Raw genomic sequence first — 23,161 nt, forward strand, 5'->3', positions numbered from 1 at the left:
CCGTGTGCTCTAGTTACCATTAAAGAGACCCACCGGCCTGTGGCTGGGACTAGAAAGGGACATGAAGACGGAAGGAATTTAAAAAAAAAAGAAAGAAAATCCAAAGGAATAAAGCCCCTGACATGGAACTGTGGGTGCATTCTTTGATTTGTTTTCTCTTTAAAAATTATTCTTGGGCTTCCCTGGTGGCACAGTGGTTAAGAATCCGCCTGCCAATGCAGGGGACATGGGTTTGAGCCCTGGTCCGGGAAGATCCCACATGCCGCGGAGCAACTAAGCCTGTGCGTCACAACTACTGAGCCTGTGCTCTGGAGCCCGCGAGCCACAGCTACTGAGCCTGCGTGCTGCAACTACTGAAGCCCGCGTGCCTAGAGCCTGTGCTCCGCAACAAGAGAAGCCACCACAATGAGAAGCCCACACACCACAACGAAGAGTAGCCCCCGCTCGCCTCAATTAGAGAAAGCTTGGGCGCAGCAACAAAGACCCAACACAGTCAAAAATAAATAAATAAAATAAATAAGTTTATTAAAAAAAAATGATTCTTTAACGTTTTTATAACATCATCTTGTGAAAAAATTAAAAATCAGAACTGAAAAAAAAAAAATTAGGTCCAGGCCTAATTTTGAGTAACAACATAAATCATCTAGGGGAGTTTGGCTCACCAAAAAATCCTTTTAGTACCAACTCCTATTTCATTCCAGAAGAAATAATAATAAAAGGATAGATCATATCCACTAAGCATACTCAGTGCTGGGCTTGGCGCTTTACGTCCAACATGTCATTTAATCCTTGTAACCTATGAGGTGGATGTTATTATTATCCCCAGTTCACAAATGAGAAAACAAAGAGTCAGTGATTGAGTGGCTTGCCATATACAAATAGCTGTGAAGGTACAAAGATGTGGGGTAAAAGCAAAAGTAGTACCTCCTTTAAAAAAAAAGACTAAGATAGGGATGAGTTTCCAACTTTGGCTTTGTGATCAGATCACAAATCACACAAGAAACCTGTGGCATAAGAGGGTAACAACTATTCCAGCTTCCATCACGAAACAGCCCTGAGATCCTCACAAGACAAGTCCAATTAGCAAATGTAGAAGGAAGGAGAGAAACAGAAAATCATCACTGGCACACTACAGTTAGTTGTTGCAGGCAAGATTTACTGAAGGATACTGAAATCAGTGGGCAGAAGTTGGAGGAGAAATCAAATATTTGCATCATTGCAAATTATCTCCCCAAGATATCTACAAATTAGAAAGAGAAAAATATTAACTTTACATGGGAGAGACCTAGTAGAAACCATCTTCACCGAGTGATTGAGATCAGCCTCACCAATAAGACATACTGACACTATGTACGCCACATATGATACGCTGAGAAGGACATACAGCATCTGGGCTATCCTTGCCCCAAATGCATAATCTCAGTCTATTCACGAGAAAACAGAAGACAGGCCCAAATCGAGGGACATTCTACAAAATATCTGACCGGTATTCTTCAAAGGTATCAACGTCATGAAAGACAAGCAAAGACAGAAACCGTCCCCGATTGAAGAGGACTCAAGAAATATGACAACTAAATGCAACGTGGGATCCTGGAACAGAAAAATAATGTTAGTGGAAAAACTAGTGAAATACAAATAAGGTCTGAAATGTAGTTAATGGTCCTGAACCAACACTGATTTCTTAGTTTGATAATGAGATCGTGGCTATGCAACTTTTCTATAACTCTACAAATATTCCAAAATAAGAAGTCTCCCCCACCCAAAAACAAAGATCACTGAGAGCAAAGTCCTATCACTAAAGTATTGGCTCAGCTATGCAAGCAAACTACTTCCCATTTTGACCACTTCCAATTTCTTGAGTTCCTTCCTACCTGGTGAGCTAGTTTGATGGAATCTGGTAGAAAGACTCCTGGGTTTGGAGCCAGGAGACCTGGCTTTAGGCTCTGACTGCTTCACCTACTACCTGCTTGTCTGGCCTTGAGCAACTTATCACCTTGTCACAATCTTGATGTTCTTTACTATAAAATAGGTCTAATTATCCCCACTCCCACGAGGTTGCTGTGAGAATGGCAGGGGAAACATAGTAAGTGCTCAATAAAGGTTCGCCATTCTGGCTAGTGTTCTCAGAGAGGTTTTGTGAGGGGCTCGTGAACACGGATGAGAAGTGACTTTGCAATCTCACAAAGAAGCATCACCAGGGGCTCATTTCTGTGGCCGTTTACCTGTGAGTCTCCATCCAGTGCTGCTTGGGCATACATCTGCACAGACAACTCAAGGTCTTGTGATTGGTTTTGGTGACCATAGTAGTAAAGGTCTCCCATTTTCAAATATGCTGCAGGACAAAAAGGACAAGTAGTTTTATTTCAGACCGACCTTTTAAATGATTGGCCCATTTGCATGACTGCGAGTTTTTCCCACCAGAATCTGGATACGGGTACATCTTTAGGCTTCCTTGACGTGGGGAGGGAAAAAAAGATTATTGCACTGAGCACTCCCATTTCTAGACACATTTTCTTGCTTCACTGGGTAGCTCTCCTAAATGGGTCTGTTTGTGAGAATCATAGTCTGCAACATCACAGCCCCAACAGCCAAGGTTGTTTGGGGCACCGAGATTTTGCTGCCTGGGTTTGATGACTGATGTGTATTTCTTTACTCTGTTTAAGCCATATATGTTATCTTTCCTCTGAGGAAAAAGTTTTGTTTGAGTGTTATGTATCACTCAACGTCCAATCAGAATAGAATCTTCTTCAGGTAGTTCAAAAAAGGGATTTTAACACTGGGAACCGGTTACCAGGGTGTTGGAAGAGTTGAAAGGGCAAATGCCGAACAGTAGGCAACCCAGAGATTAGCAATGCAGGAAGCCACTACCTTCCTAGACCTGGGGGCCAGCTGAGACCACAGAGGATGGACCGCCAGACAGGAGTTGGAACCATGGAAATGCAGCCATTGCCAGAGACACAGCCCAAAGCAGAGAGAAGGGGAGAAATACTTGGGCTTCTCACCTCCTCCCACCCTGCAATTTCCTGCCAGCGCCTCCCATTGGCTGAAAATAATCAGATGTCACTGGGCAAAGGAGTCTGGGAACTGTAGTTACTGAAGGTCAGCCCTCTATCACACAGGGCAGAGCCAGGAAGAGAGGGAATCCATCTGAGGGCAAAAAGGCAAAAAGGCTGGCGCAGAGAATCTCTCCCGAATAGCTTTTTCTTTTGAATTCTCACTGATTCCTTAGAAATGATGGGTCCAAGCATTCGATAGACAATGGATGAAGAGAAATGTATTGCTTGAGATTGAGAGCAGAGTTTAGGGAAGATCTTAATAGCCGAGATTTTTCACTCGGTTTCTTAATTGTTTAGAAATATTACACCACACAAAGCTGTTAGATGTTCCCTGTTACTAAAGATTAAAAGCCTCCAATGCTTCAAGTTAGCACCCATTTCTCTATACATACCAAATGAAGGAGCATCGATTTGAAAAACAGAGAAATTATAGTATCTCCAAACACAATCAACATCCAAGTACCTCTTGGCCAGGTCCTAAGGGGATGAAGGGGGAGAAAAAGTTAACTCATTAATATTTCTGCCAAGTGATTAATTTTGCCTCCGTAAAACCCAATTCATTATCCTTAACCTTAGAGCTTCTAGTCTGAGGAGAATACATTTACTTACCGGCCTCTCCTCACAGATGTGAGCTACATTTGTCTGTGACACTTCAATTCCAGTTTCTGCTGCTAAAACATAATACAGCAAAGCTTCGTGCCTAAAAATAGATGATTAATAATAAATTTCATCGGAGTGGCTCTTACTAATACTCACAGAGAGCTTTATATTCACACGTAAGAGGGCACAAAATAAGCAGTTTTTTTAAAACCACAAAATCATGAGGTTTTTTTTTTTTTTTTAAATAAATACTGTTGTTAAAAATACTGCATGCACTGATTTATTTTCTCTCTTAAAAGGCTGAACTCACAGATAAGGTTGGGAAGCTAGTTGATACAACAGCTACCTCTACTGGCCGAATGGTACGTTGCGTGCTGGCTGGGGAGCTGTCTATTAGCTTTGGGTCCTAGAAATCCTTCCATCTTCCATCCTCGCTTAGAGGAGATAAGTGGTATTAAGAAAAAGCTCTGCACTTTTGGGTCCTGTTTTGCGAAGGGCTTTATGGGGCTTACGACTCTGAACAAGCTTAATTAAAGCTGAGCTTCTGTGGTACATTAGAAGTTTGGCAAAGGAGAGGCAGTTTGCCAGGGGCTTGATACCAATGGCCAAAAACACATCTGAAAAAAGTAAATATTCGACACCACTGGTAATTGAATAATTGCGAGACAATGAGACCATTTTTCATTTGTTGAGACTGACACCTGATTCATAATACAGATAACGGCAAGAGCTTGGGGAAAAATGGACCTATTCCTACAACCACTGTTAGTGGGAAGCCAATTAACGTGATAGCTAAATGTGAGGACTCTTACGAATGTACATACCACCTGGCCCAACAGTTCTGCCCCATGAGGGTTTATTCTAAGAAACAATCAGAAACATGTGCAAAGATTCTGTGGCAACAGAGGTCATGGCAGAGCTGTTTCTATGAATTGGGGGAAAAAAAGAAACAAATATCTGAAAATCAGTGACTAGTTCAATTAACCCATGGTACAGCCACTTTCAGACGAGGCCATTAAAAATGATGTTGAAGAAGAGTATTCAAAGACGTAGAAAAATGTCTATGCCAAAGTTTCCACTGTGTAAAAAAAACCAAAAAAAAAAAAAAAACAGGATAAAAAACAGTGCAATTTCATTTTCGTAAAACAAAAATAAAACTGAATCCACACATGTACACACACACGCGAATACATATATGCAGGAAAAAAAAAATCTACCAAAACACTAACGGTACTTATCTCTAGGTGGTGAGAAGGCAAGTGATTTTTACTTTCTTTTTACTTCTCTGATTTCCTCCATTTTAACCATAAATTGTTGTTTCTAAAGCTTATTTTCATTGTCCGTAGCTAATATTAAGAGCTATTTCTTAATTTTAGCTCCATCTAGGAGATGGTTTAAGAAAGGGTGGGGGGAGGTTGGGTTGGGGGAATAAGTAAGCAGATCCAAACGTCATCTTTTCTACAAGGCTAAAGCATCTCCTGGCAGGCCATCCCGTGGGGACAGAGGGAGGTGACTGGGGGGTCAAATCAGGACAGGCAGACCTTCAATCAGACATACTGCAGGTCACGGCCATGTGGCTGCTGAGTGCGCTGTTTCCTGGCCTCCGAGATACCCAAGGCAGCCGACCAATTAGGCATGACTCATGCTAAAGAGACAAGGCTGGCTAAGCAGCTTCCCCTGCGAGGACAAGTCACATCAGAGAACCACAACTGCAACGGCAACAACACAAAAGACCCCCAGACATTTTCTTACATAGCTTGCAAGTATCGTGTTTGGTGACAAGAATCCTCGGAGCGGACCCCAAATGGGGGAACTAAATTTGAGGGAAGTTCGGCAGAAAGACTCCATCATTCTACAATTAGGTCCCGTTCCAAAGGTCTTATAATCTCAAACACTCAGGTTTGCCCCAGTGCCTCAGTTTCCCCCACTGGATGGATGAGGGAAGGAGATGGTGTAGACTTGCCGGCCCAAGGTCAAATATCAGGTCGGCTCTCTCTGCTGCCATAACTGGATGAAATGGGGTTCATATAACTGCAATGTAATAAAATGAGGTTTTCTTAGATAGCAGTTGGGCAGACTGTTAGAATTTTGGAGCGGAGGACACAAGGTTGACGCTTCCTGTAAGAACAGTCACTACGATAAATTTTATAAAGACAATACCTTGCCTCTCAAGTTACTTGGAAGATGGGGGAGAGAAGGGAGGAACACATTTTATAGGAAGACTTCAATTGACCAATTATTGTATAAGCCGGGAGGAAATCTCACAGAATTCTCAAGTATTTCCTTTGAGGAAGCACTAGAAATCACCAAAGAGATGTCTAAAAATATTGATGTCAATAGAAACACTGAACAGAAATCCACCTCTGTCTTCCATCTTGCAGAAGCCATCAGCAGAGGCCGTAGACTCTAAAACCACCACCATCTGTTTTCATATATTTAAGTGTGAACTCTAGGCAAGGGTCAGAACACTGAAGAACAGACTTTCTCACCTTAAGACTTTGGAGACATGACACTTCTGCAGAAACCCTATCTGCACTTAGCCTCCTAGCAGTTTGCTCTTACTTGTGTCTCAACTGAGTCTGCCTGAAAATATTAATTACAGATATTTCTATCCTTATATTCATGGAATAAACATTTGCTCAGTATGTGCTCTGTGCAGGAGGACCAAAGCCACAAAACTGTACTGTTCTTCTGTGAATTTCCTCAAGGTTTAGGAAGCTACCAGAGGTCAGCTTTATTTCCGATGCACTGAAGTGAAATAGTCCCCAGTCAGTCATTCTGATGGGGGGTGGGGGGCTGGGCAGGGATGCAGAGAGGAGGGGATTTAGAGTAAAGGATGTGTGTAGGGGCATACTTGCTACCCTCCCACTTCAGACTCAGCACATCCATTTATAGAACTTTTATAATGATACTTCTTAATAATCAATCCTTTGGCTGCTTTCTGTGAATTGTGAATTGAGTAACTCTGAGCAGTTTCTCAAACAATTCTATTGTTTTCTCTGGGTTCTTTTCTGCCAATGTCTAAAGCAGCCCAAACTGGAAGGATAAAAAAAGAATCCTGGGGTCTCAGTGGAATTTAGGACCCTGCTCTAAGGCAAAAAGATGAATCTCTTTCAAGTGGAATCTTGCATGCCTGCTTGTCTTGCCTCAAGCTTACTAGAATCTGGCTAACCTCCGGGGTTAATTAAGTATTTGGCGTATATTTAAGACAAAGGACAGTAAAAGGCTTAGCTCACAGATGAAACACAAAGAGGGGTAAGACAGAGAGAAATGAAACAGGACAGGCGACCTCTCCTTATCGGACTTCTCCTGGTGTCAGAGGATAGCCTTGGGCATGATAACATTATCTTCAGTATTTTGCCTAAACAGCAAAATGCCCTTTTTTTCCATTCACGCTCCTCTTTTAAACTATCCCGCATGAATCTTGGAACAACACAGAAAAACACAAGCTCATCAAACTGACACATGTAATTTGAAAATAACGTCCAGAATAAATTCACTCACAGAAAATGAAAAAAGGGGATGGACTTGGGACATTGATGGATGACTTAGTTCTATTATAACAAAATAGATGGGACCCAAAAAATTCCAGGTTTCGGTGTGGGGAAACCAACGCTCATATATTTCCAATTTAACCCCTGAGGCATCTGAAGGCACAGAGAGAAGGAAGAGAGAAAAGCACTTTGTCTCAAATGTATTTTGACAAAGATAGTCCCACTATAATGGATACTAAGTGTTTCTTCCTGTTGATAGGAAATGGTCTCAAGTCCAGATTAAGACATATCTTTAACAATACTTAGCATCAGCATCAAAATTGGCAAGAATATGAAGAAACATATTTATATGCGGTTGATAGGACCGTACATTGGTAAAATATTTTGGAAAACAGTTGGCATTATCTTGTAAAGTTGAACATACGGTTAGCCTGTGACCCCACTCCTAAGTTCATATTTTAGAGAAACTTTTCCTATTTGTGGCAGGATATGCATAAAAAATGTTCATGGCCACATTGTCCTTAAAAAAAGATGGGAAACAACCCAAATGCAAGTTATTATGAGAACTGGTAAATAAATTGTGGTATATGACAGCAGTGAAAATGAATGACCTACAGGTACATGTATCAAAAGATACGAATCTCAGAAACATCAGGTGAAGTAAACAATAACAAAAGAAAGCAGTGAAGAATTATATATAATATGATTCTAATGATATGAAGCTCAGAAACAAGTCCAATCTATTGCTTAGGAATATATCCATATATAGCAAAACTATAAGGAAAGCAAGGGGCGGAGCAACCGTAAGATTCAGGACAATGGTTAGTTCTGGATATTGGTGCCATGGGTGGGTTTAATATGGGAGGAACATGCAGGGGGCTTCGACAGTTCATTTTCTTAAATAGGGTGGTAGGGCTATAGGTGTTCATTTTATTGTTCATTTATGCTCTGGAACTTACATACATATCACCCACTATTTGGTATGTATCAATTACCGTGTGATAAAAGAAGGGAAAACAACTTACCTGGCTCAGGTCACAGCTCCAGCTCAAAAGCTCAGCTCCTTTAACCTGGATTCTGAACTAGCTCCCCCTTTGAGGTTCTCCCTTCTCTTCACCATCGTTCACAGAGGTTTGGTTAGGAATCTCGGAACCCAGCTCTGTCATGTCACTACCCTCTCCCAAAGCCATCAGGGGCTCCCCACTGCTCCAGAAGCTAAGTAAAAAGTATATGACCTGCTATTTAAAGTTCCATAATGCAGCACCTCTTTGGTCTTGTCATATAGCACTCCCTTTTACAAATTTTATCCTCAAGGTAAACTGGTGGCTTAAAAATTTCTAGACATACACTGAATTTTCCTATTTCTTTGTTTTTGTTCCTGCGATTCCCTTCACTAGAAGTGCTGTTCTCTGCATGACTAAGTGGAAATTCCACCCATCCCCCAAGGCCATATCATCTGTTACCTCCATTATAAAGGCTGACCTAAGTCCCCCAAACCAGGTAGCATCTTTCCTTCCTCCAAATCCCTGATGCTCTTTATATACTGCTCATGGCTCTTGAGTTACAGTTCTATTTGCCTTAATTCATTCTCTCAGTAGTTTTTGAGTACTTCCCAGTTGCCATTAAGTGCTGGGCACTGGGATACACATCACAGGGCAATCAACAAGTAAGCAGCCATCATGACCCATCCAAGGACAAAAGGGAGTAAGGAGTTAAGCAGGATTTCTGGGCAGAGGGAACAGCAAGTGCAAAGGCCCAGAGGTCAGAGAGAATATGAGCCATCTGAGAAACTGCAGGTAGTTTAGTACCAGGAAGAGATGAGGCAGCAGGCTTCCCCAGCCCTACTTGTGGCATCCCCTGCAGCTATGGCAAGGCACCCTGCATTTAAATGTACCCACTAAAATCTGCTGGACTCAACCCAAACTCACCAACAGTGTAGAACACATGTAATCCTTAGCTCCCCCTCCCCCCAAATCAATCATGTGATGTGGCTGAATATTGTAAGAAAGACAGCAGGCCATGAAATCTTAATTCCTCTTGACCTTCACAGCAAATTTTTAAATGTACTCCCTGAAGTGCTTTGTGATTTTAAATTCAAAAGTCGGCAAGAAAGATAAGCTATTAGCAGATACTCTCTTTGTGGGAAAGTGTCAGACATCTTGGGGGGTGTGTGTGTGTGTGTGTGTGTGTGTTGGGGGGTGTTTACAGATATGCTCTCCCTTTGGGAAAACCCCACATATAAACATTTTGATATTTGAATGCTTAGTTTCCCCTAAGAAGTTGCGGGGAGCAAAGGGTGGGAAATTTGGAGGATGAGAAGTAGAAATGGGCAAAAGTCAAATTTGGGAAAAGTTCAAATTTCATGAACTGAAGCTCACTTGGGAAACAAATAAAACAGCCCACAAATTGTAAGGTGTATCAATTGGAAAGTGATCATTTCCTTAAAAAAGTTCTTTCTGATTTTGCAAAGTAAGGCCACAGATGATAAACTTTTAAAGGATGATGATAATAAACATTGTTATTCAGTGCTATTTTCCCTGGGCTCATTTTCCCTGAATTCCCTAATTTGAGATTCTCATTCACTGAGGTGCTATCTGTTGATTACGTGGGCACCCATGGACCAGAGAAGAAAATGGCACTCTCTTGGACTTATATTTTAATTTTTAATTGAGGTTCGGATCCGAGTAGGATCAGTGATAGGTGTGCTCTAATGTCTTTGAGGCAGTGGACCGATGGGATATGTGCTGATTTGCATATCTTTTTTAGTTATTATGGAAATACCCAGATCATTTAGGCAATAAACGAGCCAAGAAAATATGGCCCAAGGAAAAGTAAGACAGAATTCGAGGGCTTACAGAAGAAAACAGAAAGGGACTCAGGTAGAGCTTGGAGAAGTGCGCCCTTATGTGTAAAATCAAGTAACTGCAAATAGGGGGCATTTACAAGTCCTCATGTGCGGGGTCTCATCCCATTCAGCACAGGATGAAATTTGCTAACTCCATCAGAAGAAGCTTAGAAAGAGTGAGTCTGTTTGGCTGTGACACTGGAGGTCTGGTAAGTGACTTCCAGAAATCCTAGGGAAGATGCGATAAAATATCTACCGGAAGATGTAGCCTGAGCCCTAAACACGCTGCTTTCGCTCCTTCCCACAAACAAGGTGGAAATCCTGGACTTTCTGTGGCCTGCCAGTGAGAGGCAGAGGGTCAGCTAGGATCCCCTGTGCTGTCTCCAGACTCTGAAAGCAAGAAGAGCAAGCTTGAAGGGAAGAGAAGTCAACGTATTCATGTGTCTCTCAATGTAATGAATGCGGATACTCCCTCTAGAGGACTAATTTTTGTGTATAATTAAACATGGAAATGCTATGTTTTCTAATCAACAGCCAATCAGTCGGTGATACTCTGAATATCATTACCGGGAGGCTGTGATTTCCCTGCAAATTGCTTTTTCGGTTTCATTTTAAGAGTCCATCTCATAAGACTACACTGACAGATTGAAAGGTAAGGACTGAGAAAGTTCAATCTAACTTACCACGAGCCCTCCAGGTAGGCGTTGAGGCCTTTGCGAATGACGTGGCCCAAGTAGCCATTTTTCTCGGCTACATGCTTTGTCCATCTGAAAAGGAAACAGAAGAGAACATATCCAAACTATGGCAAATTAAATAATTGCTTTTTACTTCGTATTCAATAAATCCCACTTGGGGAATATTTTGCTTCTTAGAATTTTTATGGAGCAACAAACCAGAACTGAATGTTAAGAAGATAAAGAAAGATACATTTTGAGAGCCTTGCATTCAGTGCCGTTTCTAATGAATGCTTAGGAGTTGCCATTTTGGGGAAAAAAAGATGTGAAAAGTACCTAATGAAAAATGTCTACTAACATGGAAAAAGATAATCTTTATTAAGAGTTCTAGCAAGTTGATTTCAGCAGGACAGCTCTTCCTAAACAAAGACTCCAAAGAGAGACATTGCCAAAAAGATTAAATCAATAGAGTACCTGATGGGTGTAGACATACCGAGAGGAGATTTAGACGATGGAAGGAGAATGTGGAGATCGAGTACATAGAAATGATAAATACACAGAGAGAGCTAAGCAGATAAATAACAATAAAAAATAATTATTATTCCATAGAAAACAAAAAGTTATGCAAGAAAGAAAGAGTAGTCACAGTATACTACATGGCTCAGCTATGAACGGCGTTAAATTGTCATAATAATGTAAACACTGATACCAATCCAACCAAACCAGTGATATATTTATGGGGAAGATGGGAGAGGGCAGGAAGCATGGGCATGCAGGGTAGCAATAGGTGGCAGAGTGAAAAAACTATATCTCTCTATCTTTCCCAGTGAGACATCATTAGACAATGCCTATAATGAGTATAACAAGAAATAGTGGTTTAAGCATGTTATTTAGACATAGAGGCAAATAAAAAAGAAATAATTAAAAGATGAAAAGTGATTTATTCCAGAGAGCAGGAAATGGAGTGTGTGGAAGGGAGGCAGAGATTCCCTGTTTTTTCTTGTCAAATTATTACTTTTTTAAATTAAATTTTTGTTTTTAATTTTTGTCTTTTCAAATGACTTGGCTTTTTATGTGCATGAGTAACTGATAAAAATAAAGATGAATTTTTTAAAATGCAAGAAAGGGCTTCCCTGCTGGCGCAGTGGTTAAGAATCCGCCTGCTAATGCAGGGGACACAGGTTCGAGCCCTGGTCAAGGAAGATCCCACATGCCGCAGAGCAACTAAGCCCGTGTGCCACAACTGCTGAGCCCACGTGCCACAACTACTGAAGCTCACCTGCTCTAGGGCCTGCATGCTGCAACTACTGAGCCCGCATGCCACAACTACTGAGCCCACGTGCCGCAACTACTAAAGCCCGCACACCTAGAGCCCGTGCTCCGCAACAAGAGAAGCCACCGCAATGAGAAGCCCGCGCACCGCAACGAAGAGTAGCCCCCGCTTGCCGCAAATAGAGAAAGCCCGTGCGCAGCAAAGAAAACACAGCGCAGCCTAAAATAAAAAAAAAAAAATTTTTTTAATGTGGAAAAAAAGAATAAAAGAAAACTCTATTTTCTCAGGCATTGTGAATATAGTAATGAATATATGGCTTTCCCTTCATATGCAATATCTGGCAGGTTCTTACACAACAGCCTTCTCGGGATCTCGAGGGAACGTCTCCAGGTTGCCTGTGATATAGTAGAGAGAACACCACAAGGTTCCTTCTATGTGTCCGCCTTGTGCAGCCTTATGGAAATATTCACCAGCTAACGTCTGTAAAGAGATGAGCAAACATCAGTCTCATTAGTGAGAAGTCCTCCCGGGCTGGTTTCATCAGAACTAAGGTCCTGAGGCACTTAACGCCTGATATCATCACAGGTTTATAACTTCTAACATCTCTAAGAAAACAAAGTCAAGTTCCAGGAAGACAGCCAATCACAGAAGCTGGCCTCTGTACATGATAACCTTGACTGCAGCTATTCTGGTAAGTTTACCCAATAAATAAGATAACAAGACACTACGAATATCATTATCACCTTATCAGATCCTCACATAACCCCTGCCAGCCAGCCAGAAGACAGCATCAAAAGTCGCACCAGGTGAAACTTCAGGCATTTGCTTCCCTAACCTTGCTTAATACCTTTTTTCAAACTCAGACACAAAAACTTCATTTCCAGTAGGAAGGTGAGAATTAGAATATGACAATAAAAAATCCATTCTGGCAGATGTGTGGGAGGACTAAAAGACATTTGCAATGCATAAAATATACAGCTTCCTAGTAGTCAGAGAGAGGCGGAGGGAAAAAAGAAAACAAACACTTAGACGGGTATACATTCCACTGATTACTATTATTTTTCCCAGGCAGTTAACTGCCATTTTTAAGTATGGGCTTTGGAGTCAGACAGGCCTGGGTTCAAATCCCAGCTCTGCTCCTTACTAGCTGCGTGACCTTGGGCATGTTAGTTAATCTCTCCAACTAAGAGAATAACTCAATTTCTGCAACTGAAAAATGTGGCTTCTGAGAGTAGCTAGCATGAAAGTATGGTGTGAGGATTAAATGAGATAACGTGTGTTCAAGGCTTGGCATGGTGCGTCACAAAAAAGAATTTTTTTCTGATTCCCGACCCCCAACTCTGATGCTAGAGCTTGCCCATCCCATTAAATGCTACCTTTTCTTCCAATCTCAATAAATGCTGAACACTCAGGGGTCATCCTGACTCCTCTCCCTGCCTCACACCTCACGTCCAATCATTGTCAAATCCTAATGCCTTGACCTTCAAAATATACCCAGAATCTAGTCACATCTCAGTGCCTCTTCTGATACTGCCCATCCTTTCTCACTTGGATTCTTGCTCTTGTCTCCTCCAAGCCCAGTCTCCACCGGGATCCAAGAGGAACCTGTTAAAACACAGCGTCTCCCCGCCCTGTTCAGAGCTATCCCATCTTGCTCAGCGTAGCTGCCTCCTTGACGTGATTTTCCACCTCCTTGCACCTTCCTTGCTCTCTGGTCCTGCCAGTTCAGCCTCCCTGCTATTCCTCAAGCACACCAAACCTGCTTTCTTCTCTGGGCTTTTGCCCTGGCTGTTCCCTCTTTCTGGGATGTTCTCCCAGACATTCACAAGACTCCTTTAGGAGTTTGTACACTGTCACATTACCAGAGAGACCTTCTCTGATCTCCCTTATAAAATAGCATCCCCCAATCTCTAGCCTCTCGGTCCTCCTTATCCTGCTTTATTTCTCCCTATAACGCTTATCCCACCTGCCCTCATACTATATGTTTGTTTGTTTATTATCTTTCTGCTCCACTGGAATGTAAACTTCCCCAAAGCAGGGACTGTTTTGTCTGCTGCTGTATCCCCACTGCCTGGAAGAGTGCCTGGCATAGGGTGGGCAATTCAGTTAATTTGTTGAATGTAATGGTACTCAGATTATTATTACCATCATCAATATTATTATTAATAACAAGGGGCTTCCATTTCACATGGGGACCAGGTCTTGACTCCACTTAAGTGTATGACTCCAAGTTATGAAACCTTTCAGAGCCTCGGTTGCTTACTCTGTTAAATGGACGTAATAACAGTAACTATCCCAGAGGGTAGTTAGGATGACATGGGATGGCACACAGGAAGTGTCTGTGAGTGTCTGACCTAGAGGAAGTGTTCGGCAAACATTGAAGATTGTAATTGTTATTTACATTATTATTAAATCTGGTCTCATACCAGGCAACCCTATTTGGACCCAGCTTTCTTTGCTTCCAGTAAGATCAGTCATCAATCTCCGCACCATCTCTCTCTCATTGTCACCTTGCATCATCTCCCTCTCCTCTCCCCAGCTTAGGCTTCCTCCTCCATGAAGCCTTCCTGACTGCTTTGGCCTTCACTATTTCCCCTTTCCAGAACTGTTTGGGTCACAGCAATTAGCACACACTTGGCGTTGGGCTAATGCCAGCCTTTGCTCTTCACCATCTTGTCTTCCTAACTGGGCGCTTGAGTTCCTCAAGATCACGGTCTGCGTCTTGGGTGGTGTCTGCACCACCCATGGGGCCTTGTCTGGGCTGGGCATACAGCACACCTGCTTCATGACTAAGTGACTGACCAGCTACACAGCTGGTCTCAAGTCTTACTCACTTGATTCCTTCCAGGAACTCCTGGGAAAATGCCATCCAAGTACAGGACTCCAAGATTGTATGATGCATCTGGGTTCCCCATTTCTTCTGCTTTTAACCAGTACTTAGCCGCTTTGGCATAATTTTTCTTGAATTTGTGGTAATACCATCCCAGGCCATTGACTGCCTGATGCAATCCCTGGATTTTAGAACAACAAGAAAGGAATTCCTTTTTTTTTTTAAAAACAAAAACAAAAAAACCCCAAACCCAGAGAGAATCAACTGTTATGAAAGCATTCTGCCTGAGTCTGAGAAAAACCTTTCCTGCCTCTTTTCTGGGGGCAGATGGCATTAAGGAAAAGCTAAGTGTTGGAAAACATGAGGCTGCCTCAGTGTCTTCCCAGGAGGATTTCACCCGGCTGCTGCTGGGATTTCTGCCTTCCAGCTCAGCAGTGATGCTGGCCCCCAAATCATCTCTCAGCCCCTATGGGCTCTTATACAGAAGGCCTCTTACTGTCCTGCAGTATCAACAATGTCCTTGAAATTCATGACCACTCAACTGTGACAGGAGGCCGGAAACCTGCCCTGGCTGGGATGATTTCTAGGTGACCTGCCTGCCTATCTTTTGATTACTCTGCCCTGAACACCAACAAACCCTCTGTGGGAAGCAGCCGCAATGGCCTACTTGTAAAGCACAGGTGCTGTGGGACTGCTTGGCATCCCAGCTCCGACAGGCAGGGTCTGGTTGGGGCTGAGGCAGAGGGGAGGGGGGTGGTCTCAGAACTGTGTCTAAATTGGGACGGTAGAAGGCCACAGAAGGCCTGGTTCATGTGAGTCTAGTCTTAAGCCTCCTTGTTCTTGCTGATTCATGCTCTCAGGGCCCTGCCTCTGCTCTTCCCAGATGCTCCCACCCTCTCCAGCCTGGTTGTTGAAGGCTCAGGAGCCCTGCAGGGGTGTAAGTGTGCAAACCTGGGCATTCGGTGCTCTCACTCCTCCTTTCCTGCCTGATCCACAAGACCATGGACAAGCAGGGGAGAAAAGGACTGGAGAAGCAAACAGTGAGTGCCCTTGCCTCTGTCAGACAGGTTAAGTTAGGGTCCAAGTGTGGAACCAAATCTCTTTTGCCTGCCCTTTCAGAAGTGAAGGACAGGTATCCCTCGGTAATGGATGCCAAGATACCAGCCTGCAGCCTTTTCAGTCTGCAACGACTCCTAAAATGCTCTACCTCCTACTTTTCACGTTGGACTCCAGGTGCCAGGAAGACCGGGAGAAAGAAACTGACAAGGCCCATTAGAACAGATGCTCCATGAGGGCAGGGATCTTTGTTTTGTATTCCAAGCACCTATGTTAGTACTTGGCGTAGAATAAGTGCTCAATAAATACTTGACAAACGAATGAAAGCCATCCTTTGAATGCTGATGACACACAAAACAGAATCCAAATCCTACACCCTGAGGATCAAGAGTAGGGTTCAGGGCTTCCCTGGTGGCGCAGTGGTTGGGAGTCCCCCTGCCGACGCAGGGAACGCGGGTTCGTGCCCCGTTCCCAGAGGATCCCACATGCCGCAGAGCGGCTGGGCCCGTGAGCCATGGTCACTGGGCCTGCACGTCCGGAGCCTGTGCTCCGCAGCGGGAGAGGTCACAACAGTGAGAGGTCCGCGTACCACAGAAAAAAAAAAAAGAGTAGGGTTCAGATTCGTAGGCCCTCAAGATAGTCAACACTTGGGATGGTGTCAGTGCCAAGGATCACTTATAGAGGCATTCTTCTTGAGCTTTGCACGGTACCAGATGCAAGGCAGCCTCCTGAGAATTTGCAGGATGAGTGCATTTCCATGAAGTAATAGACCACATCATATATAGTGGCAAGAACCAGCTTTGGGATAAGCTTATGGAATACATATCAAAATGGCTTGTGCAATGCTCACCTCCAGACACACAGGTTTATTCAAAGGTACCTGTCATCACTCAAAACATTCCCAGAATGTCCTTTAGACATTGTATTTGGACCCAGATCAGGAGCCCCACAAATCTTGTTTTATTTCTTAATGCTCACACCTTATTCTGGACATTTCCAGCTGTACCCATGTGACTTCTAGCTAATTCCAAAAATCAAACTCTGTGCTTCACCACAGTCCCTGACAAAGAGGAAGGGCTTAGTAACTCCCTGCAGAATGAATGGGTGAGAATCATGTAACACTTTGAAGAATGCGAGTACTCCAGGCCGTAAAACTGCATTTCCTCCAATATTCATCTCAGCTCTGCCAAAACTACATTCAGAATAAAGCACCTCAGACAACAATTCAGCACTAGCATGCTAAAGAGATGCAAATTTCACACCTGCCAGGAAGCCCCATTGCTTCCCCACTTTAGGATGTTCTGGAACCATGCCCTCAATGACCACCATTAAGCTGCTTTTCTATTTCTGCCCTATAGTCTGTGTCAGGGTCAGGAGCTGGCGTGCGCTTCAGTGGTTCCCTTCTCCTGGGTCATGTGTCCTCTAGAAACCACAGAGGTGGAGAAAAAGCCTCTTGGCATTCTTACTCCATGCTCCAACTTCCTGTTCTACAGAAAAAAAGACACTCCGAGCTCCCTAAAGAAAGGGAATTGAGGAAGAAAAATCGGCATGGTTACTTCAGGAGTCTTTGTTGATAGGGCAAATATTATCAGCCTCGGGGAGGGAGGCACATTCAGGAGCCTGAAGGGCTATAAAGGGCCCTGTCAAGGTTGTAAAATTACAAGGTTGTAAAATTACAACGGTTTCTACCGATCCGTTCATTTGCAAATCTGTATGCAAGCACATGTGAGTGTGCACGTGTGGATGTGCACGCATTGGGGGTTTGCACGCAGGGATACGTATGCATGCATGCCTGTGTGCATGCGTGTGCGTGTGTGTGTGTGTCCTCTCACAGGTGGTATCATAACCTCCATTCTGTAGTGCAATATTTAAACTAGTTGGCTTGAAGATAACTTTGAAGAGTAAATAGTGACAAAAGGAAAATAATTCCTAAACTCGGCAATAAACTTGATAAACAGCCCCTTTGTTAAAGCACGGAGAAGCAAGTGAGCATTGGACACAAAAGGGTTAACAAGAGGATTCAGGCTTTAGGTTTTCCTAATTCAATGGCATTTATACCCATTCAATTGCAAAGAGCCCCCCTGCTGCTGCCTGTTATTAGGGCAGCCCTTGATTATAATATTAGCCTTCAAACAAAATCAGTCTGAATTCTATGACTGGAAAGTGAGTTCAGCTTTCGAATTTTGCCGTCCTCATTGTGCAGGTTTCTGTATATGTTGTAGCTCAAAAATGACTAATCACTGCAATGTCAGCGACCCCTCCCTCCCCACTGCATTTCTACCTTCTTCAGAAGGCTGGCCATTCACTCTCCTCGACTTGTAAGAGCATGGGTGTGTGTGGCGGAAATGTTTCCCTCTGACAATATGCACAAGTGTTACCTTGGAAGCTGCTTTCTTCATCAGCTCTAAGGCAAGCCGTCTGTTCTTTTTTACTCCTTGACCCTAAACAATGATAAACAGCAATGATCACGAAGAAAATAAACGCAGAGTTGCATGCAAAGCCATCACACCAATGTCAGTGTTCAACAGAAGATACTAAAGCCCAAGCCTTCTCAATTAAAAATCTAATCTTGAAGATTTCTATATACAGAGCTGTTACATCATCATCAACATCATCATTTTGCATATATGTGTAGAAGAGAGGCAATAAACCTCACCCTCCCAGCTTAGCATCCATAAAAATTCCCCATTGATGGTCCAGTGAATCACATTCCCGTCAATCCGCAGGTGCTGTTGGGAGAAGCCATGAATAAGGTTAAATGAGTCTGGTCATCCTGGTTGTGTTTCTCTGGGGATTGCCTAATATGCGAGCAGACAGAGCACTTTATCTATGTCGGACAGTCAAGAGTTATTAGGCTGTCATTTGCAACCTTCCAGCGTCCTCGTCGGAGTCCCCAAGGTGAAGCACTGTGGCTTCAGAAACAGCTCGAGAGCCAGTGGTGAGGGAGACAGGACCCCTTAGAATCTGTTCCCTCAGACGCTGCCAAACTGACAAGCTTCCTCCAGCAAAATCAATTTTTTCCAGCAGAGGTGGTTTGTGCATCACAGAGAGAGAGAGATGTGGCTTTGGAGTCCTTGTTATAAGAGCAGAACTCCGTGGGACCATGCTGGGGTGTGTCTGCAGGACCACGTGGGAAAATGGTGGGTCTGAGGTGGAGCGGGGGCGGGGGGGGTGTCCCTGAGGGCTCTCTCAACATAGCCCTGATCATGCACATGGCAGGTGAGAGGAGCTGGATGAAAACCCTGATGCTTCCAAGCTCACTTAGAGTCTGTTATTGACCTACACAGCCCATGGAGTCCTCCTGGTCTCAGACTCAGCGCTTGACAGGGTCACATGTGATATAACGTTAGAGGGCTTTGCAATGAATACAGCTATTAACTCTATTTAAATTCTTAGCTCTACAGTAAATGAAGAGAGCGCTAGCAAACATTCCTGTGTTAATTAACGTGGGCCAAGAACTCTCCTGCCATATCAAATCCTCCCAACCCCAGCCGGGGTGCTGCTATCATTCTCACCAGAGAAACTTGCCCAGAAGCACACAGTGAGCAAGGAGTAGAGGCAGGATTTGAATCCAGGCTCCAGAGTCCAAGTTTATAACTGCCATGCTGTATTTTCTCCTATGTATTTTAATTCTCATGCTGAGAAAGTATAATGATCCGTAACCTCCTTACAGGATACAGAAAACATGCTGCAGAATCTGTCTTTGTAGTTTTCCAGGACCCAAAATAAAACTGTGAACCCAAATAAAGGTTAAATTACACACAATGAGTTTCTACTCGATTTTAACGTACCTATTTCATAAAACCGATGAGCTGAAGCAAAGTGGAAGATGAAAATATTTTTCAGAAGTGCACCATTACTTCGTTTAATTAGAGAGGGAGAGGAAAGACAAAAGGACATGAAGGCTGTTTGTAGTAACTGGATGGAAGCATTAAGACAAGCTTTTTGGATTTCGGGGAAAGCAACAGAATGACCAGGATGACGAAATGTCAGAACCTGGTTGCACTCGAAGTTTTTCTCCAACTTCTTTGTTTTCAAGGAGTAAAACTGGGGCCCAGAGGGGTTGACTTACCCCAAACCTCACAGTTAGATCTGCAACCAGAACTCAGATACTCTGAGTTCTAGGCCAGGGATTTTCCAGTGTAATTATATAATCAGAAGTGGGGTGAGTTCTTACACAAAGACTATATACTATGCACAAGTCTGAGTAGTACTGGAAGTTGGAAAGTGAGAGAAGTGTCAAGTCCTGATGCAAAACAAGTGCTCAATAACTTCATCCACTGAATGAATCCATGGAGGACAGTTGCTGCAGTGAAAGCCCAAGCTCCATCCTCATGTGGATGTGAAATGGGATGTATCTGACCGTCTTGGACAAGCTACAGCTGTCATCATGGCGCCATCTTTGAATACAAGAAGCCGAATGTCCACACGAGACAACAAGCCGAGAGCACATTGCCGTTCTTCATGTTTGGAAAGTTCATTTTTTTGTACGGGTTTTTTTTACATTGAAAGTACTTAAAGACACCTTTGGCCAGAGGTAAAAATCTGCCTTGAGATGTAGATAAAGGGCTTCCTTCCTCCCACTCAGCGATAACTTAGAATGCAGGAAAACCAAAAAAGCTTTAAGGTTTGGGAAATCAGACCCTGAAGAAACATCCCGTCACCTCCTGTATCATTTATTTATGTCTTTCGCTTTCCCTCTAGATTTCAAGCTCCTGGTGGGCAGAAGTAATGTCTGAGTCGTGCCTTTTCTCCTCTGTACTTTGAGCCGTGGCCAGCCCCAACTCTGGTGGACTGGTGCCTCTCCTCTGTGCCTGTCTCAGTCTTCTGTCTTGCCCACGAGTATCTGAGACCCCTGAGGTCGGGGATGAGGTTCATGCAACCATATGTCCCTCCATCTAGCACAGAGTCTGGCATTTTGTCAGCCCAGAGTGGGTGTTTATTATATAAATATACGAATGCATTGGCATATAGCTAAGAGTCAAACCATTTCTATGTTGATTTAACGACTACAAAGAAGAAGTCTGGGCTCTAAACTTGGAAACCGTAACAACCAATAGGTTTTAAGACTTGGAGGGCCAGAAAGGTAGCAAGAGTCATGGTTGTTAATCAGTGAGCGGACACAGCTGTGGTTCTGGAGATGAGCCCAGCCACGTGCATCCACATCCTTGCTTGAAGACACTCGCTCTTTGTGGGCAGCTGCCTCCTTTGGGTCTGGACACAGGGACCAAGGGTTTCTTTACTAGAGCCAACAGCTCTTCCAAGATTGGTGAATTGATGTCTCTGCATTCAGGGGTGAAGAGCATCCCAGTCCCAGGTCTGAAACACACCAGTTGTTCAACCTTGGGCAAGTTACAAACCCTTTCTGAGCCTCTGTCACCACACATATAAACAGCTATCATAATACACCGTGATACCTACCTCGCAAAGTTGTCTCGAGGATTGAATGTGCTAATACATGTACATCAGATAATAAGCACCGCATCAATCAATGTGAAATAGTATTATTCCGTAAAGCATTTTACAGTTCTTGGAGCCCCTTCCTTAGGTTATTTCACTCCATCTGTGGTCATTACCAGTGTCTCATGAGATCGGATAAGTCCAAGGATGCAGCTAATTGTTGCAGAGGAGAGATTTGAACTCCATCCTCTATCTCCTGGGCTAATGCTCTTCCCATCCGTCCCACTGCTCTCCTGTTGGCTTAAAACCAAGATCTTTGTATTGATCAACGGGACTGTTGGGATCCAGCCCAAACACGCACTTGGTCTTAGCTATAATTCAATGATAACTCTGCCTGATAGAGAACTTGCAGCACCTTTGGGGCTGCTGGCCGTGTACCAATCTGTAAAATATGGGTGCCTCCTCCAGAATGCCAGTTCTTGCAAAAGCATAGAGAATCCGGGCGTCAAACCTAAGACAGATGATTAAAAACGAGACCAGGGAACTGCGTGTGACTTTGCCTTTTCAGCAAATACCCCTTTCCATCCAGACTGACAGAAGCATGTCCGAAGGTTCTTCAGTTACAGGCTCCCTGATTGCACGCCTACAGGAAACCACTTGGGAAGTCTGATAGAAATTGTGCAATTTCAGCACAAATTGGGTGATTCTTACCTTAAATAACACGATGGCATAGTCGTATATTAACGCGGGGTCCTCAGTCTCCAGGGCACCCTTGGCGTACCACTCAATAGCCGCTTCCGGGTTCTTGGCCACACCTTGCTGGCCCCAGAACAGCATCTGGGCCAACCGTTGCTTCAAGACAATAGCAATTTAGAATAATGACTTTCCTGTGTTATGCTTAATAAACAAGACTTTAAAAAGGGGGGAAGGCAAACCTAGTTTAAAAGGTTTTTATATTGAGAAACAAGATTCAAGTAGACACATGTTATCTTCCTCCTGGGGACAAGAGCCCTGAAGATGAACTCTATTGCGCCCAGGCCAGAGCCGATGGATCAACAACTACACTGTTTCCTCTCATGAAATCCCTCTCCTTGGGAGGTACTGTGCGTCCTCTTGGCCCAGTGACCAGCATGGAGGCCTGTGCACATCCATACCAGGGCATCTCCCTACAGCACTATCCCAGCATCTGTCTACATGGCTGGCTCCACCATTAGACTCAATCGAGGCTGGGGGTCTTTGGTGGTAGGGATCTCAAGACGTTATTTGTCTGCCCTTGTGCCCCCAGCTCCCACCCAGCAGAACTCAACAGAAACTCAAAGAAGCAACGCAACAAAGATTTGCTGAATGAAGGAGGGAAGAAGCGTCTTTGTTAGGAATGTTCACGCAAGCTCTGGAGCACCCATGAAATCTGGCAGCAGCATTTCCTGAACTATGCACTGGAATTCCTTCCTGGACTAGAAAGACTGCAGGCTGGGACAGAGCCCAAGACGGAGCCACAGGCAACACTGTTATCATTCTGGTCCCTTGGGGGCCTTGATTTTCTTTCCTTCTTTCTACTTCTCCTCTCATCTCCTTCTCTTCCATCCTCCACCCCCCAAAAGAAAACCTTATCTCGGAACGCATCTTCTGAGATGCTAGGAAGACCTCTAAGGAGGGGTGGGAGACGTGTTACTACAGGGTCTTTGAAGTGTTTGTCAATGCGTTCTTTGGTTTTCTTTCTCTTTCCCATCTCTGGTCTTCTGCCTGCTTAGCAGGCCCAGAGCAGAGGCTCTTCCTGACACTGTGCTCACTGGGAACACAAAGCAAAAGCTAAATCCATCCTTAGGGAAGGAGGTTTCCTTCCTCCAGTGCAATCAGCCTTAGCTGGCTCCCATAAGGACTTTTCTTCATAGTGAAATCAGGGCAAGAAGTAGATGGGGTAGGGGGGGTCCTC

The 23,161-nt window shown here is 43.8% G+C and overlaps 1 protein-coding gene across 4 annotated transcripts in view; it reads right to left on the reverse strand.

Annotated features, from left to right (window-relative positions):
- Window positions 1-23,161, reverse strand: part of SEL1L3 (SEL1L family member 3) — a 96,009-nt gene that overhangs the window by 12,797 nt on the left and 60,051 nt on the right. For all 4 annotated transcript variants that reach the window (XM_032633656.1, XM_032633659.1, XM_032633658.1 and 1 more), the window contains exons 13-20: window positions 21,940-22,080; window positions 18,207-18,269; window positions 14,777-14,953; window positions 12,295-12,422; window positions 10,679-10,762; window positions 3,666-3,756; window positions 3,449-3,533; window positions 2,223-2,332 (exon numbers count right to left, since the gene is read on the reverse strand). In XM_032633656.1, the coding sequence (XP_032489547.1) occupies window positions 2,223-2,332; window positions 3,449-3,533; window positions 3,666-3,756; window positions 10,679-10,762; window positions 12,295-12,422; window positions 14,777-14,953; window positions 18,207-18,269; window positions 21,940-22,080 (879 nt within the window). The remainder of the gene's footprint in view (window positions 1-2,222; window positions 2,333-3,448; window positions 3,534-3,665; window positions 3,757-10,678; window positions 10,763-12,294; window positions 12,423-14,776; window positions 14,954-18,206; window positions 18,270-21,939; window positions 22,081-23,161) is intronic.

The sequence above is a fragment of the Phocoena sinus genome, chromosome 5 (assembly GCF_008692025.1).
Source record: "Phocoena sinus isolate mPhoSin1 chromosome 5, mPhoSin1.pri, whole genome shotgun sequence".
NCBI classification, from domain to species: Eukaryota; Metazoa; Chordata; class Mammalia; order Artiodactyla; family Phocoenidae; genus Phocoena; species Phocoena sinus.